The sequence below is a fragment of the Primulina huaijiensis genome, chromosome 13 (genome assembly GCF_012295235.1).
Source record: "Primulina huaijiensis isolate GDHJ02 chromosome 13, ASM1229523v2, whole genome shotgun sequence".
NCBI lineage: Eukaryota > Viridiplantae > Streptophyta > Magnoliopsida > Lamiales > Gesneriaceae > Primulina > Primulina huaijiensis.
In genome coordinates this window covers 13,335,825-13,355,221 of record NC_133318.1, presented here as the reverse complement: position 1 = coordinate 13,355,221, position 19,397 = coordinate 13,335,825, and the positions used below count along the sequence as shown (strand labels likewise).

The 19,397-nt window shown below is 37.9% G+C and overlaps 1 protein-coding gene across 1 annotated transcript; it reads right to left on the bottom strand.

The window, feature by feature from the left end:
• Positions 1-2,032: 2,032 nt before the first annotated feature.
• Positions 2,033-3,325, bottom strand: LOC140991233 (uncharacterized). The gene has a single exon (XM_073461172.1). It carries the CDS (start codon positions 3,323-3,325, stop codon positions 2,033-2,035), a length of 1,293 nt encoding a protein of 430 aa, XP_073317273.1.
• Positions 3,326-19,397: the final 16,072 nt, after the last annotated feature.

Genomic DNA, 19,397 nt, shown 5'->3' with positions numbered 1-19,397 from the left:
CTTGTAGTAGCAAAATCCACCTTATCAAGCGTGGTTTTGCATCCTTCTTGGCGAATAGGTAGCGAATAGCTGCATGGTCAGTAAAAAACCCACCTTTCTGCCGATCAAATAGGGCCAATTTTTGTCGAAGGCAAACACTACTGGAAGCATCTCCTTCTCAGTTGCAGTGTAATTTTGCTGTGTGGCATCCATTGTGCAGCTTGCGTAGTAAATTGCCCTAAACATCTTTTACCTTCTTTGTCCTAAGACAGCGCCCACTGCATTATCACTTCCATCACACATCAGCTCAAAGGGCTCCTTTCAGTCCGGTACTCATAATCGGTGCAGTCACCAATGCCTTCTTGATCTTCTCAAATGCCTGCAAACAATCATCATCAAATATAAAAGTGGACTCTTTTTCAAGCAAATTACATAGGGGTTTACTGATCTTAGAAAAATCTTTAATAAATTTACGATGAAACCCCGCATGTCCTAGAAAGCTCCTTATTCCTTTGATGTTCTTTGGTGGGGGAAGTTTGTCGATGGCAACCACCTTGGCTCTGTCTACCTCTAATTCTCGAGAAGACACTTTATGTCCGAGAACAATGCCCTCTTGGACCATAAAATGGCATGTTTCCCAATTAAGAACTAGGTTCTTTTCTTGACATCTCTGCAAAACAAGGGATAAGTTATGTAAACAATGATCAAATGAAGAGCCAAATACCGAGAAGTCGTTCATGAAAACTTCCATGATTTCCTCCACCATGTCTGCGAATATATCCATCATGCACCTTTGAAAATTAACAGGCGCATTGCATAGCCCAAAAGACATTCTCCTAAAAGCAAACGTCCCATAAAGACACGTGAAAGTAGTCTTCTCCTGATCTTCTGGCGCTATAGTAATTTGGTTATAACCTGAATAACCATCTAAAAAGCAGTAATGACAATAACCATCAATTCTATCAAGCATTTGATCGATAAAAAGTAGTGGAAAATTATCTTTACGTGTGGCATTGTTTAACTTTCTATAATCAATACATACTCACCAGCCAGTTACAGTACGAGTAGATATCAGTTCATCATTTTCATTTCTAACCACAGTTATTCCACTTTTTTTGGGGTACAACTTGCACAGGAGACACCCAACTACTGTCAGAAATAGCATAAATTACACAAACATTTAACAATTTCAACACCTCATTTTTTACAACTTCCTTCATCGCTGGATTCAACATCCTCTGATGATCCACATAAGGAGTATACAACTCCTCCATCAAAATTTTATGCATGCATATAGTGGGACTAATTCCCCTAATATCATAAATCGACCATCCTAAAGCAGTTTTAAATTTCCTCAATACTCTCAATAATTTATCTTTTTCATTACAAGTAAGAGAGGAAGAGATGATTACCGGATATGTCGACTTTTCACCTAAAAATGCATAGAAAAGGTGGCTTGGTAGTTCCTTCAAATCAGGGGAAGGAGGAATTACCTTTGTTTGCTCATGTACCTCCAATTCCCAAGCGGTGCATCCGTTTTTCTTTCTTTCTGTGATCCATCAAGAGCCACAAGTTGCTCTTTCACTTCCCGATCATCTTCATCAACAGTTCCTGTAGCACCTATCAAACAGCTCTCCAAAGGATCCCTAGTTCCTGTACAATCAAGAGACATACATGAGTCTATAACATCAATGCTTTTACAAGTACTTACCTCATTTGATCCCTTCATGGTTTGATAGATATTAAAAATGACTGCTTCTCCACCAACTCTCAAGGTGAGTTCACCCTTATGCACATCTATCAATGTCCTTCCAGTTGCCAGGAAAGGTCTCCTAAAGATTAATGGAGCATCATGATCTTCTTCCATATATAAAATCACAAAATCAACAGGAAAATAAATTTATCTACTTTAACCAGTACATCCTCGACGAACCCACGTGGATACGTGAGACTTCTGTCTGCAAGCTGTAAAGTGATAGTGGTTGGTTTAACCTCTCCAAGCTCCAATTCTCTGTAAATAGAAAATGGCATCAAATTAATACTTGGTCCTAAATCACATAAAAGTTCTACTACATTTAGAACCACCAATAAAGCAAGGAATAGTAAAACTCTCTGGATCTTTTAATTTTTGTGGTAGCTTCTTTTGCAGAATGGCGCTACACTCTTCAGTCAGCTTCACAGTCTCAAACTCCTGCAGCTTCCTCTTCTTAGACATCACATCTTTAATAAATTTTGCATAATTCGGCATTTGCTCGAATGCATCAGCAAATGGTATGTTGATGTGTATCTTCTTAAAAATAACTAAGAATTTTGCAAACTGATCATCCAAATTCTTCTTTTTGAACCTCTGAGGGTATGGAAGGGTCAACTTAAATACTAGAGGTTGTTCAACTTCAACTTCGGCCTTGGACTCCTCAGTTTTATTTTCTTTTCTATCCTCAAACTCACCCTCTCCAACAGTCTTTATCTTGTCCATTTTCCCCTTGGACTTTTGCACCTCCAATTCTTTTCCACTCCTCAAAGTGACTGCCTTGCACTGCTCTTTTGGATTAACTTCTGTGTTATTAGGAAATTGACCCCTGTTCTGATCTCTCAAAGAATTGGCCACCTGTCCATTTTGCGTCTCCAAAGATTTCATCGTCACACTCATATTTCCTATGTGAGTCTCCATATTGTCAAGACGAGACTCAGTCCTTGCCATCTTTTTTCCAGATTCAGCAACAAACGTTCCCACTAAATCCTCAAATGAAAGCTTTCCTTCCCCCTTTGATGTATTGAACCCCGGTGGAGGATTCAACACATTTTTATTATTCGTATATGAAAAATTTTCGCGATTTCTTAAACCAGGATGATAATTATTAGGGGGAGGGTTACCTCGATATCCTCTAAATCCACCAAAATTTCTGTTGTTGATATACTGAGCTTCTTCAGGAAGAGATGGTTCTTCAGCAAGGGGGAAAGTATTTTCCAGAAATTTCGTCGCCAGCTCCTGCCATGTCATGATACTTCCCAAGGGAAGCGATTGGAGCCATCCTCGTGCTTGGTCCCTGAGAGAAAACGGAAACAAATGCAATCTAATAATATCATCAGGAACATTATTAATTTTTACCGTATCCGTTATCTCCAAGAAAGTCCTCAAATGAACGTGAGGATCAGCAGTTGCAATTCCTGCAAATAGGTTCTGTTGAACCATATTTATCAATGCAGGCTTCAGCTCGAAATTATTGGCGTTGATGGTCCCTCGAGCAATGCCAGAATAATGAGTTTTGATCACTGGTCGGAAGTGATATCTGATAGGTATAGCCTCCGGCAGGTTATGTCTGTCATTCTCTCTGTGTTCAGCCATTGCTTGGATCTCTTCTCTTCTTGCTTTTCTTTATCTTCTCGCAGTTCTTTCGATCTCCAGATAAAAAATAAGCAGGTCAGGGTTTTACGATCTTAGCATGCACTCTATCAATATAAAATAAAATAAAATAAAAAGATATAAATTAAAATATAGACTAATTGATAACAATACTGATATAAATTTAAATTTTGACACTCCCCGACAACGGATGTAAAAACTAGTTGCGATATTTACCACTCGCAAGCGCACGGTTGTCAAGTTTTTCATATACGTGAGTAAAATATCGTTCCCACGAGGAGTGTAAACTAAAAAAATATATCAATTCTTGTAATTAGAATAGTCCCGACTTTATCAAGAAAATTCAGTAGAATGATTGGTTTGTTTAAACGAATTAATTGAAAACAAAAATTAATCTAATCACCGAATTGAAAAATAAAAATTAGAGAAATATCTAGAGAAATGATTTTACTAAGTTTTCACGATAATTATTCTAAGTTAAATTTATATTAATGAATTCCAGTTATTTATTGGCCAAGAACACTTAATTATTTTATTCCTCATTTCCCAAATGACGAATAAACTGTATCATTCAAACTTCGATTCAAACATTCCTAATAAGAATCTAAATTTAAATGATAAATGCAAACGATGTTCTTGTCTAAGCATCGCTAAATTTATACGTCTTCCGAACGATATAAACATTCAACGATGTGTCTCTAATGATCTATAATCCTAGTCCCTCTCCCGAGTTGTAGAATTAGTCAGACAACACACAATTTATGGCCAGTAAATTGCAGTAAAATAAACACAGAGAACACAATTAAACAAAAACGGAATTCAATCAAATAAACCACATCAAATCATCGTGTCCACAAAGCTACATCATTCTCTAGACTGAAAAATTAGTTCATGACGAATTCTAAATAAAAGCAAAACATGTTTGAATATTTAGCCATCGAAACAATAGAAAATAAAGATGAAGGAATCGGATAACAAATCAGAAGTGGCGTCTCTGTCCCCAGATTCGTCGTTCTTCGTCTTCGTAATCGATTCTTCCGCTCCAGATCTTCGTCTCCGTATTTGTTCTTGTTCTATCATGTGTTTTCTCTCAAAAACGGCTGTCCCTCATGTCTTTCTTTCTGCAAGCACGACTCTCTCTTTTTAACATAGGATTTGCGCAATTTATAAGCTTTCTGGACGCCCTTCCGTGCGGTTGCACGTGATCTGGTGCGGTCGCGTGCCAGGTTCTGCTCGTTTGCCTTCTTTTGTGCGTGCGCGGTTGCACGTGATATCGCACGGTTGGGCACGAGCTTCTGGTTGTTCGCCTGTATTCTTGCGCACGCACCTGCGCACGATGTGGCGCGGCCGCGCGCTTCATTCTGCCCAATGGTTATGCATTTCATGGTACTCTGTTTTCTGGCATCTACTTGGCTTCGTGTGCACTATTTTCTCCTTTCCTGCAATGACAACAAAAACGAACAAAAAAAACGCATAATTCCGTTCGACACTAACATAATTCAAAATGGATTCTTATATAAATTAAGGCAAATCTTGCACTTATCAAAACCCAAAATGACCAATTTACCCCTGGACTTCTAAATTTCGACACGAAGCTTACCAAACTCCTTTAAACATCCCAAAACATATTTTAAATTATTTCTTAGACGTAAACTCGAGCCCGTTTCAAAACTTAAACTTAGCCGATTCTTTTTAAAACTTAGACCGGGGTCCCAGTTTTAATCAGAATCGACCCGAAAATTAACCGAATTTTCCCAAAATTAAACCATGCCTAAAACACACCCTAACAGCCCCTAATCCATCAAAACCCTACCACTTAACCACTCGACCAGCCCCCTGAAAATTGCTGGAAAAAAACCAAGAAAAACATGAAGGCACACCACGCAATTTCGAAAATCATGACAAAACTTGCGTAGAAACGTTTTCCCATGATGGCCGAAAAAAATCTTCACGCATATACATATATAACAGCAATGATACGGCGTGAATGAATATTAAACAAAATTACATGCGTGCCTTGATGTTTTATGAATGAAAACTAGGAGAATTGCGCGTCGGGGAGGCACCGAAAGAGCGGGGAAGGAGGCTTGCTTGAAGAAATTCGAAGGCTTGAAGCTGCTGAAGGTTTCTCACATGAATGAGGCTGCTGGAGAGTGGGAGGGACGGCTGATATCAGTAGGGTTAGGGTTATGGTTAGGGTTAAGGATTGTTTAGGGCAGTAGTTAAATAGATAAATAAAATGTTAATGGGCCCTAACTTTGATTTAAAAAGGATTAAAAGAATTTTGAGCCCATTAAGCCCAAAAATAAGCCCGTCAAGTCCAAACACACTCTCAAAAAATATTTTGTTTTGGTACGTTTTTGAAAATATTGCCCGAACCCTCAAAATGTCCTCCGTTCGATAAAATTTGTGTATCGATTAAAAATATGCTCCGGCGGATAAAAATACCCAACAAAACCAATTTCTTGAAAAATACAGTTAAAACACCTCGTATTAATTAATAAAAATTAAATATGTAATAAAAATAATTTTCCAGATAATTCCCTAGTCTTCGTTCCTCAATCGAGCGTGAAATGCATGAACTTTTAAAATAATCGTGAAATGAATCCTATCATGCAATAATTATGCATTAAATGAATAAAAATAAATAAACACAACTTTTCAATAAAACCTTAGATTGCATACATTCAGGTTACGTAAATTTAATTTCCTGGACCTTACAACTCTCTCCCCTTAAATAAAATTTCGTCCTCAAAATTTAGAACGTATCGAATAACTCTGGGTAGCGATCCTCATCTCAAGTAGCCTCCTCCTCGGAATGATTTAGTCACTTGACTTTGACCATATTGATCACCTTGTTTCGGAGCCTCTTATCCTGTCTTTCTAAAATCTAAGTGGGTATTCGACAGGTGCGATGTCAGCTGAAGTGGCTCATAGTTCAGCACATGCGAAGGATTCGACATGTACTTCCGCAGCATAGAGTCGTGGAACACATTATAAACTCCGCCAGACTCGGTGGTAATGCAACTCTGTAAGCAAGTGTCCCGACTCTTTCTACGATCTCGAATGGCTCAATGAATCTAGGGCTAAGCTTGCCCATCTTCCCGAACCTCATCACCCCCTTCATCGGTGCGACCTTCACAAACACATGATCCCCTACTGCAAACTCGAGATTCCTGCGTCTCTGATCTGCATAACTTTTCTGACGGCTCTGAGCGGTCCTCATCCTGTCTCGAATCCTGCACACTAACTCTGCTGTCTGCCTGACAATATCTAGACCCAGCTCTGCTCTCCCTCCTAAATCATCCCAATACACTGGCGACCCACACTTCCTCTAGTATAGTGCCTCGTATGGAGCCATACCAATCGATGTCTAATAACTGCTGTTGTATGAGAACTCTACAAGAGGTAACTTCGGCTCCCAGCTGCCCTGGAAGTTGATAATGCAAGCTCGGAGTAGGTCCTCTAGAATCTGAATCACCCTATCTGACTGTCCATTTGTCTGAGGATGGAAGGCAGTACTGAATAGCAGCTTAGTACCCAACGCCTGATGGAAACTCTTCCAGAACGCAGACGTGAACCTCGGATCCCAGTATGATACAATGGACATTGGAATCCGGTGCAGTCTGACTATCTCTCTGATGTGCAACTCTGCGTACTGAGTCATGGTGAAAGTCTTCCTCATTGGTAGAAATGAGCTGATTTAGTGAGCCGATCAACAATTAACCAGATGGCATTAAATCTTCCAGTAGTCCTGGGAAGCCCTGTCACAAAATCCATGGTGATGTTCTCCCATTTCCACTCAGGAATAGGGAGTGGTCTCAGCTTCCCTAGAAGTCTCTGATGCTCTTCCTTGACCTGCTGACAAGTACACTCGGAAACGAATCGTAGAATATCCCGCTTCATGCCCGGCCACCAATAAAGAGTCTGCAAATCCTTATACATCTTCGTACTCCATGGATGGATGGAGTACGGGTTGCTGTGGGCCTCGCTCAAGATATCTGCTCTCAAGAAATCACCTTCAGGAACCCATAGACGGTCTCTATATCTGACAATGTCGTCCACAACTGCATACAGTCTCTGGCCCTTAGTGTCGCCTCTCTGTCTCCACTTCTGCAACTGCTCTTCAGAAGTCTGCCCTGCCCGAATTCTGTCCTTCAATTTCGGTTGTATTGCCAGAGTAGCAAGATTTGGGGCATCGCCCCTGGCATAAACTGCAATCTCAAATCTCTGAATCTTTGCCTGTACCGGTCTCTGAACCGACAAATGAGCAATCACTGCGTGCTTCCTGCTCAGAGCGTCTGCAACCACATTAGCCTTACCCGGATGGTAGCTAATGTCATAGTCATAATCTTTCACCAGCTTTAGCCATCTTTTCTTTCTCGTGTTCAGCTCTTTCTGTGTGAAGAAGTAATTCAGGCTCTTGTGATCATTGAAAATCCTGCTTTTTTCCCCATACAAATAGTTTCTCCAAATCTTCAGGACAAATACCACTGCTGCTAGCTCGAGGTCATGATTCGGATAATTCTTTTCATTGACCTTCAGCTGTCTGGACACGTATGCTATAACTTTGTCCTGCTGCATCAGTAGCGCACCCAAACCGAGCTTCGATGCATCTGTGTAAACCACAAACTCTCCCTTCCCTGATGGCAAAGCTAAAACGGGTGCAGTGGTCAATGCTTGCTTCAGTCTGTCAAAGCTCTCCTGGCACTCAGATCCCTAGATGAACTTGGCATTCTTCTTCGTCAAGGTGGTCATAGGCACCGCGATAGAAGAGAAGCCCTAAATGAATTTCCTGTAGTACACAGCCAATCCCAAGAATCTATGGATCTCTGTCACGCTCTTAGGCACTGGCCAATATCTGACTGTTTCGACCTTACCGGGGTCGACCTCAATACCATCCTGAGATACAATATGGCCCAAGAATGCCATCCTGTCAATTCAAAACTCGCACTTACTGAATTTGGCATAGAGCTGTCTGTCCTGTAAAGTCTGTAGTACGGCCCTCAGATGCTGGCTATGCTCCTCTCTGCTCCTCGAATAGATCAGGATATCGTCAATGAAAACTATAACGAACTGATCCAATTATGGCTGAAACACACGATTCATGAGATCCATGAAGATTGCTGGCGCGTTCTTCAAACCAAAAGCATCACCATAAACTCATAGTGCCCATCCGGGAAGCTGTCTTATGAACGTCGGACTCTCTCACCTTCAGTTGATGGTATCCGGATCGGAGGTCTATCTTCGAGAACACTGATGCTCCCTGAAGCTGATCAAACAAATCCTCGATCCTTGGCAATGGATACTGTTGGAACATTTCATATTTGCAATCTTGATTTTGATGTTAACAAAACTTGTTATTGTATTTCTAACATATTTACTCAAGTGTGAAGTTAATAAAACAACAAGCTGAAACTGAATTCTGCACAAACTGAATTTCTGGCACGCTTTGGTATTCTGATTATATCTCTCATCTGAATGATTCAAATGACAATCCGCTAACATGACTGATCAGAAAACGTAATTTGGCACAAGTCGTATTTCATGTCAGTTGGGTAAATTCGGATGTTATCAAGGTCTAACGGATCACTGAAATACCGAACTGATTGCACGAAAACAACAATCAGTTAGGTATGAGCGGTTGCGATATTTTGGTCATATCTCTCAGCTCGTTTATTGGAATGATGCGATTCAGTAGGCGTTGAAAAGATAATACAATAATCTACAAATCATTTTCAAAAGTCAAAGTCTGAATCAAATCACAAGATGCTGATAAATAATGATTAAGCTACTGGTTTTGCACAAATTGAAATCAGCTAGGCCGATTTCAGCACACCAGCTGAAACTGAACAGAACCAGCAGCTGACCAACTGAACCGAACCAGCTGCTGACCAACTGAACTAAATTAGCAGTTGACCAGCTGAACGGAACTAGCTGTTTACCAACTGAACCAGACCAGCAGCTGACCAACTGAACCAAACCAATTGAACCAGCTGAACTGAACCGAATCAGCAGCTGACCAACTTAACTGAACTGAACCAGCTGCTGACCAGTTGAACTGAACGACCAGTTTCAGGCGATTATTCGATGCGAGATCGAGGAATAGAGACCAACGACGATTTTGGCAATTTTAAAATGCGGTATTTTATTTTTAATTAGGATTGAGGCATTTTAAATGATTTATTGAGTTTTAGTATTTCAAAAGCCTAATTTAATTATTAAGTGATTTTATGAGTTTTAAACTTTTAAAGAGGTGACACTTGTGTATTTTTATTTTTAAGCTAGAGGTAAGTAATTGTTTTTTTTAGAAATTTTAATTACTTAATTAACACCCTAATTACCATCTAATTTAACACTCACACACACATCACACTTTTACACACACCAACTCACGCACACCAATTAAGCAGCACACATTTCAATTGTATTTGTTCCATTCATTTTTATTAGAAACCTAGGGTTCTTAGTGTCTAGTGCAGCCGCCCCCTTCCTCTGATTTTTCAGCAAGGTTTCGCTGATTTCGTTACAAGAAAATTGTTCCACGATCGTCCTGGATCAACCCTCGCTCCGTCTTCACTTCGGTATCGCTGTATCGTGAGTTTTAAACGTCAAAAAACATGTATATTCTTTCGTTTTATGCATCGATCTCGTCATAGTAGATATATTGATGTATGTTATGCGTGAAAGTTTGAGCGATTATGTTTTGAATCGATTTCTGAAATTTTTTTAGATCTCAAGAAAATGTTTTGCTGTCATTTTAAAAACTGCGATTTTTTGGTCGAGTTTCTGGAAAAACTTTCAACATATAAAACGTACTACTCTTTGATACCTTCGATTTGATGTAAAATTCATAATTTTTAGATAAGAAACCAGTGAGTTATGATTGTTTTTGTGGGACTGCTCAAACTGAAATTTTCTTAAAATATGTTCTTGAAATTTTATTGTTGCAGACTTCGTTGGGCATCAATGGGTGATCATTGCTGCGTTTAAGTATATCGAGAATGATGTTGAGATGTTAGTTGGTGTTTCATTTCGTGTCGTTAGGCACTTGATTGAGTTAGAAATCGTAGGAATTGATTTGGTGTCAAATTTCGTGTTCATGAGTTGTATTGCTTTGTAAGTTGGACGTCATTGTTTTGGGGCCTTTGTTTGAGTTTGAATCAATGTTCTAGCACTCTAGGATGGGTCTCGAGGCGTCGGTTCATGGTCCGTCCCTGTTGTCCTTCAAAATACGAAATTTCAAAGCCTACCTGGACCCCTATCCAGACCCGTACACGGGGTCCGTGTCATTTTTCCTTCAAAATGCGAATTTTCACCATGTACCCGGACCCCTACCCGGACCCTTACACGGTGTCCGTGTACCCCTTTTAAAAAAAATAATAAAAATAAAAAAAATAATTTTTTTATTTTTTTTAAAATATGAATATAAAGTATATGAAGTGTTTTGTGGTTATGAATATAAAATATAGGATTTGTTTTGGAGTTATTAATATAAAATATAGGATTTGTTTTGGGGTTTTATGTCATGGTTTAGTACGATGATTAAACGAGATCAAGTCCCGAGTGATCTAGAATGTCATAAGCTATTTATTTAATGCGGTGGTGAGCAAGAATACCTACGTCTAAGCTATGAAAGATAAGTGTTTGAATTTATGTTATTATGTGCAGCAGTGGCCCCAAGCGAGATCCAACGAATCCCTCAACGTCAAGTATGTATGTTCGACGTGCAAAAGAAAATATTTCAAGTTTTTTAGGTATGCTAAATGTCTTGTGACCAAATTATGTATGAGATTGGAAAGCGGTAAAGTATGACCAGGGACCAATCCACGCCGTTAAATTATGAACGGGTTTAGATCAGGATTGGAAAGCGGTAAAGTATGACCAGAGACCAATCTACCCGTTAAATTATGCACGGGCATCTCATGTATGTGGCAGTGGATCTTCCCTGTCAGCCCAGTACTGTGGTTTAGTCTGATCAGGTGTATTTATGTATGGGTCACTAGCTTTGAAACATGCCTCTATGCAAAAATTATGTTATGTATGCTCAAGTATGTATGATGCAAGTACGTTTAAGAAAATTTTCATGACTATGGCACGTCTATGTTAATATATTACGCTCAAGTTCCAAGTACGTTCATGTTATCAAGTTCAAGTTCATGTTTCTACTATGTACGCTCTATTTTGAAGATGCATGTGATTTTATTACGTGTTATTTGATACTTTCAGTTTATACGTGTTGAGTCTTTAGACTAACTAGATTTGATCGATGCAGGTGAGGATGACTTTGAGGAGACGAGGGGTAGGGACCAAGGAGCATGCTTGGACTGAGCAGGAGGCTAGGCCCGAGGACCGCCCATGTTTTATGTTTTTAAGTTTTTAAGTATCAAAATTTAATACTCTGATTTCACGTTTTGGCTTACGATGTTTAAACAAGTATTTTCTTTAGTAAACTTTATTTGTGAGCTCTTGTATAGCAAATAATTTTGGATGGGCAGTTTGATTGTGATCACACTTTGAAAGTTATTTGTATTTAAGAAAATTTTTAATTTTTCCGCAAATTTTAAGTAGTAAAAAGTCTGGTACGTTACAGAATCGATGCAAAAGAATCTCCCATATTTTGTGATAATACTAGCACAATTGCGATCACATATAATCCAGTCCTTCACTCTCGGATCAAGCACATTGATTTCAGGCATCACTTCAACAGAGATCATGCTCTGAAGAAAGCAATCAGACCGGAATACGTTCCAACTGAACTATAAGCTGCTGACATCTTCACCAAACCATTACCAGAGACTAAGTTTTCTCATTTTTGAAATATACTTGGTTTAGTTGACTTATCTTAATTTTATCACTTTGTTGTTGTTATATAAGTTACTAGTCAGTTTATCAGTTTATTGCTGCTATGTCAGTTGATATTCACTTTTATTCAGCTAATCTTTTGTCAGTTATTACTCATTCAGTTAGTGTACTATTTGTCAACTGATGTCTGTTAATCTTGCAGAAAATAAAAGAGACAACAATGAATCATAACTTCATTTATCTTGGATAAAATCGAAACCATATTACACGATTCATTTCCATCTCTACGACATCTTGCAAGAGGGACATCCATTTATACAAATCATGGCAATTCAGTCTTCTAAAAGCTTCTGAAGAGGAGATCTTCTCGAGCATGTGCCACTCTTTCCACAGCATCACGTGCATCAGAACTTGATCAGTTTCTAGTTGTGAAGCATGGGTGACTTCAAATCGCCGAAAGTACTACCTAGCAATAGCTCTTTTTTGGCTGTAGGGACCTCTCCATGACGCCGTATTCTCTGGAGTTCATGCACCTTAATCCAAGAAGACATGACACCTAACCAGACTTTCTCTTTGATGCTTTCTTTCAAAGTCTCTATTTGACGAAGTATTGATGAAGAAACCAGGATGTTGGAGCTGCTTGAACTAGACATGTTTGCTGATTTGTTGTTATCTAATGTCTTTACTCTTATTTATAGTTAGGCTGTTATCGGAATAATAAAAGAAGACGAAGAGACTCAAGTCAACTGAAAGCTTTTGACTTATCCAGACTGAGTTTTTCTTACCCTTTCTTTTATTTATATGCATTTATTGAGAGAAAATATCGAATATAATTAGTTAATTGAGAAGACAATAGTCAGTTGGTCTTCAACTGAACTGATTCAGCTTACAACTGATCACTTAGTCTCTGACCCAACTGATCTTCTCCTATAAATTAACTGATTAATCGTTAAATATTTCATAATAAGTTATGTGACTGTTTGTGTGCGCATTAAATGCTATCTTTCAATGAATTATATTCTAAAACGTGGACCCACATGTTCCACACACGTTTTTATTACACAACCGCATGTTTTTATTCAAATTTTCATGGATTGACACGTGTCCAAAATTTGAAACGTCACACATATATATACTATACCCCGCTTCATTTCAGTTTTTCTTTACGCTTACTTCAAATTTACAAAGCAAATCAAAACTGAAAACCTTTCTTCGCAGAAATCAAATATTCAGAAATAGCGAACCAGATCCCCGCTCATGTTTTGAACGCAATGGCAATCGACTTTGCCTCTGTTATGACAGTATCAGATGAAGCTGTAAACAGCATATTCAAGAAACTGGAATCAGCCGGACTGAAGATGTTCTTGGGATTGTCTTCCCAAGAAAATTATCCGGAAGAGCTTCAAGATCTTTACGCCAACGGATTTATTTCTGTTGATGGAAACATCACGACTTCTGTGAACAACCAGTTGTTGATTATAGATGAAGACTCCTTCAGCAACTTATTTCAGCTGCCTACTGAAGGGCCAGAAAATATTTCAGAAGTCAAAGCTTACGATATAGAGGAGATTCAGACTCTTCTCTCAGCCGAAGGACGGAAGATTAAGGTCTCCGATCCTAAAAAAAACTAAAGCCAGAAGTTCAGCTGCTGGCAGATATAGTAGATGAGGGCTTATTGGCCAAGGCAGGGTCATTTGCTGCCCTCACACTGGAAAAGTTTCAAGCCCCTCACACTGGAAAAGTTTCAAGCCATGACTGCCATCATGGCCGACAAACCTCTGAACTAGAGATACATCATCTTCAGTATTTTGAAAAATATGTTACAGTCATCCAAGCAATCCAAGGGATTTGCTATCCAACTCAGCTATCTGCTGAAGACTAAGGGGATGGTGGCTGATGAATATAAAAGATCATCCATGTTCAAAATCTTCAATGCCAAAAATGTCCTACCACCAAAGACAAAGCCAGACATAAACCCTGAGAAATTTTTGAAGATCAAGAAAGAGATCGGGACGCAGGAGGCTCAGAAAGCCAAGAAGCCTTCGCATAAGAAGACAATCAAAAGGAGATTGATTGTCAGCGAAACAGAATCTGAGAAGACTACTTCCTTGAAGATTCCCAAGCAGCCGAGGACACCAAAAATAAGACCAGTAGCTGAACTGGCCAACGTTCCAACTGAGAGACTGATGCAACCTACTGCTGAACAGCCGATCAAGGCTATACCGCTAAGGACGGTTACAACCAAAACTGCAACTGAGGTTCAGTTACCTACTTCAGCTGCTCCTCAACAAAAGAAGAAATCTGCTGGAGTTCAAGCTCAATTTATCTCTATCACTGGCCCTACTTCTTTTTCTTTTGCCGGACCAAAGGGGGTAGTGATCAGAGAAAATATCGATGCAACTTCTTCAAGGATGAACATCTCTCACGCCCTAACTGACACCTAGGGAAAGGGCAAGTTGACTGAAGAGCCCCAACCCACTAATGTGATCCAAACTCACATTGATCTTATATGGACCGAGATCAATGAATTTTCTGAAAATAAGCTGAAAGCTTATGACGAATGGGTCCGTTTCAGAAATGATGTATTTGCCAAGCAGTTAGAGAAGAAGTCAGTTCTGAAGAAATTTATCAAACTGGAGAATATTGTTCTAAAGTTGGTCAAAGCTTCTTCGAACGGCAAGCCTTACAAAAGAAGAAATACTTATTTGATCAAATACTTGCCAAGAAGCTAAGCCAGATGATTGTTCAGCTGCGGCAAAACTATGATCCTACCAGTTCAACTGCTTTTAATGACAAGGCAGTGTATGATCAGCTGGACTCAGATCTTATCACTTTGTAGATGGCGATCAAACAATGGGAAATGGACCAAGAACTGATCATTCCAACGGGTTCACATGATCATTCATCTGAAGAAGAAGTTGAACCTTCAGTACAAACCCATAAGACAACTCAGGAACCAGTTGTTGAACCATCAGAACAAGCAACTACTCCTTCAACCAAAGATGTGCAACCATCTTCTTCTGCTCCTCTATCTTCCTATACTGAAGCTCAGTTGTACACCGACGCTGACTTATCTTTGGCCAACATCGACGAGGTTATCCAATCAGTTGCCACTGATATTCAGCTAAATATTTTATCTACAGTCACAACTGAAGAGCCAAAGAACTCAGAACAACCAGCCGAAGAGGCAATTTTGATTCCAACTGAAGAGCCAGTTTAGCCGTCTGCCACGACTGAACATGCAGTTTTTACAGAAACTGAAGAACCAGTTCAGTTAATCTCTATGACTGAATAGGTAGCGACTGAACAGGAAGTGCCTGTTGAAGAGCCAAGCTTGACTGAACAACCAGTCACAGAGACTGTTCTGGATCAACCTGAAGAAACAGTTCAAGCTAGTCAATCAACTGAAAGGCCAGGCAGTGTATCAGCTGATGAGCTTGTTAACGAGCCATCTTCTATCTCAGCTGATCCTCAAACTGAATAAGCTTCAAAGATTGCTGATGATCCAACTACTTCTTCTCCTCCTATTCAAGAAGTAATAACAGAAGATGTTCCGGAAATAACAGAAGTTGAAACAACTGACAGGACTTTGGTAATTTTTGATCAACAAAATCGGGAAGAGGCACCAGAAACCTCTGGAGCCATGTCTCCTGGTATTCATATAGAAACTGAATCTATGTTTGAAGAGATTCAAGCTATTCAGAACAACTTTGTCAATGTGATGACTTCTATTTCGGGCATCAAATCAACTCAGCTGACGCATACAATTAAGATTGATACAATGAAGGAGAACACTTTCAAGAATCTTCAAAAGATCACATCAGATGTTACGAACTTGTTCTTCCATATGGATCAAATCAGAAAAGACAGAGCATCAGCTGAAGCACACTTCAATACTCGGGAGATGGTCAACAAACGCTTCGATTTCTTGCAGAATTCTCTCACCAAGCGAATGGACATTATGCAAGATTTTCTGATGAATGTTATTTCTAACATCAGCTCAGAGGTTAAATCTTTATCCAAGAAGGTGGAGGCATTTGACAAAAATGGGGAAGATAAAGAAGAAGACCAGCAGCAGGTATCCAAGAACAGATCTAGTCAACCAACTGATCAGCAACCAGCCGATAAGAGAGAAAAGAAATAGAAGATCAGTTAGAAGACAGTCTCTACATCTATTCAGTTGAAGAATATGGCAGATTTTGATAGTTACAAGATTCTTTCATTCTTTGTACGAATCTGTACATTGGAAGAGTTATCAATAAAGACGTTATTTTATCTACAATTATTCAGTTGATCAATTCAATAATTCTAGGTTTTGTCAAACACCTAAAAGGGAAAAATTGTTAGAAACTAAATTTCGGTGGTTTGACAAATTGATTGTTTATTAAATCGAACTAACTGATCAAGAACACTGGTGGTAACTGATCAAAATACGCGTACTAACTGATTGCCTTAACTGAAGATTAATGTGAAGAAAATCTAAGGAAACAGAACAAGCGAGACTAAGCTACGCAGACAACTGACTGATTGGTTGGAAACTGATCAGTTGCTACAAACAATTGTTAGCCTATCAGCTATTTCTTATCAGCTGATCTCTCAACTGTACACCTCAACAACAAGGACATCCAACCGACAACAGTACAGAACAAACTGCAACTTATAGTGGGAGTGCCGCATTTCAGAAAAGTTGCAGTGTACGAATGTCAGAGGAATGTTGACATGGCAAACAATGGATAGAAAAGATTCAAATATATTTATTGTTACCGTTAGAAGAGAAGCATATAAATAGCAGAGAAGAACAACTGAACAAATACGAGACACTACGATTTACCTGCTATCATTCTGCTGAAACTATCAAAGAATCAAAGCTCACACTTACTGTTTTATCAAATAGCTTTCAGGCTATATTTAGAGCTTCTAGCACATACTTGCTTTTGTAAAAATCGATCTTACAAAGATCAGTTGTGCTAAGTATTTTTGTAAGTCCAGTTGTAAACTGTGAACTGAGTTGTAAACTAAAAGTTTCAGTTTGACATTGTTAATTCCAAGACTGAAGTGGGTCTTTGCAATTCCTTGTATCGATCAAATCATTTTAGTGAATATCCTATCTTTGTGATAGAAGGGGTGATGTAGGAGTGTTTGAAATCTCCGAACATCCATAAAATTCTTGTGTTCCTATTTCATTTTTATATTCTATCTTTCAGTTGATTTACTTCCGCACAATTTCTTGTTAACCAACTGATATTGACTGATGAGATTCCCGAGTTTCAGTTTATCACTAAACTGACTCAATATTCGAAGAAGCTGAGAAAATCTTCTAGTGTTTTTTCAACCCCTCTTTCTAAACACACTTTCAGCTATTAACCGATCCTATCACTCTTCCTAACATCAAGCCACGTCCACCAAGACCCCTGCCCAAGCCCAGGTCGAGCTGCACGCCCTCTTTCCCCTAGCCGAATCCTTACATGCCAAAATTCCATGAAACCCTAGGACTCTACCCCTCACCATGCACGGCCCCTTCTTGTTCGAGTGTAGCACTTGTGTTGTCCCTTAAACGACACTTTTCCTAGCCTTTTAACATCTTATATTGGCAGCATCACCCTTGGGAATCATAACAAGACTTATACACGTACAAAAGCATCAAAACTTTGAAAATATTCGTAAATATTAAATGACTTTTACTCAATTATTTTTCATGCTAAAATAAACAAAACATGCATAACGTGATTTGAATGATGCGTAAAAAAAGTTTAGAAACGTTTCTTTGCGTTTTAGAACGCTCGAATATACGATAGTTGGCGTGGGGCTCGAAAAAAGACGAACGGACGACGAATACTCCTTGTTTCTTCCTCTCCAAATTTTCGAAAATTATGTGTGTGCGTGGTGTGTGAAGTGGACGACTGCTATGCTTCAAAAAGACCTAGGATTTTTTTTTGTAGATTTTAATTTGAATGTTAATAGTCTTAGGTTTTGGGCATTTGAGTTTAGGAGCAATTGGACCTACTAATATTAGATAAATTAAGCTCAATAACATCTTTTTAAATGAAAAATAAAAGCTTATAAAATTTATTTATCAAAAATAATAATTTTGATCTTTTAAAAGTCCCTCGTTCGCCCAAAACCGGCTTCCCAAATAAAAATCAAGTTCATCTCGTAAGATTAATTTGAACTCTACCATTTTTAGAAAAATTTAATCATTATTAATCACCTTAATAAGCCTTAAAAATATTTATTGAAAAATATTTATTTTATCTTAATCGTCCCCGGTCTCTTTCCCCAGCATATTATCGAATATTTGGGTAAAATCTACAGTTTTCATAAAATCATACAATTAGACCCTTAATCATATAGTATGCATCATGCAAGCATTTAAAATCTATTAAATAAAATAATTAAGCAATTTAAATCATTTGCATGCATGTAGTTTACGTGAGTTGACTTTTGAACATTACATAACATGATATTATATATTAAATATATACACAAAAAAATAAATAAATAGTAGAATAAATATTATTACTTTTGAATATTGTTACATTTTTCTTGTGTTTTGAAGTTTGGAAAAATATGGAAAACCTTCGAGTGTCGTGCTGATAACGTGTTAAAAGTAAAAATTTATGGTAAAAAATAAAAATCTCAAGCTAACAGAATATTATAAACTACTCATTTTATAAAATTTTCTCCACTCAATCATGTTTTTTTGTATAGAATTTCTTTTGAAATAATCAAAAAATAAATACATCATTATATACATTATCGCACACTAATTTTCAATATTTATAACTTTTATTTTCAACCTTCAATAATTTCAACTTTTATTTTCAACATAATTATATTAATATAATTTATTACCATATTTGTTATAATAATATAAAGGATTAATAGTATTATAACAATAACTAATAATATGTATTAATTAAAAGCAGAGTTTTTGCCAAAAATAGTAATTTTCCGTCAAAATGTCATTTCTAAAAAAAGAAAGATATATCATGAATATTGAAATATGTATATTGCAATAAATGATCACTTCAATTATTATTTGCATTGCTTATATCAATTCAGCTTTGAATTTAATTAATTTTTATATTAATTCAAATGTAATTTATGTATTATATGTTTTTTTATTTTTTACTCAAATTGAAACTAAACTCTATTGAAAACGTAAAATATATTAAAAATTTTGCATTAATTATATCAATCAATTTAATTAAAAACTGTATAAATAAATTTAAAATACAAATGATTGCAA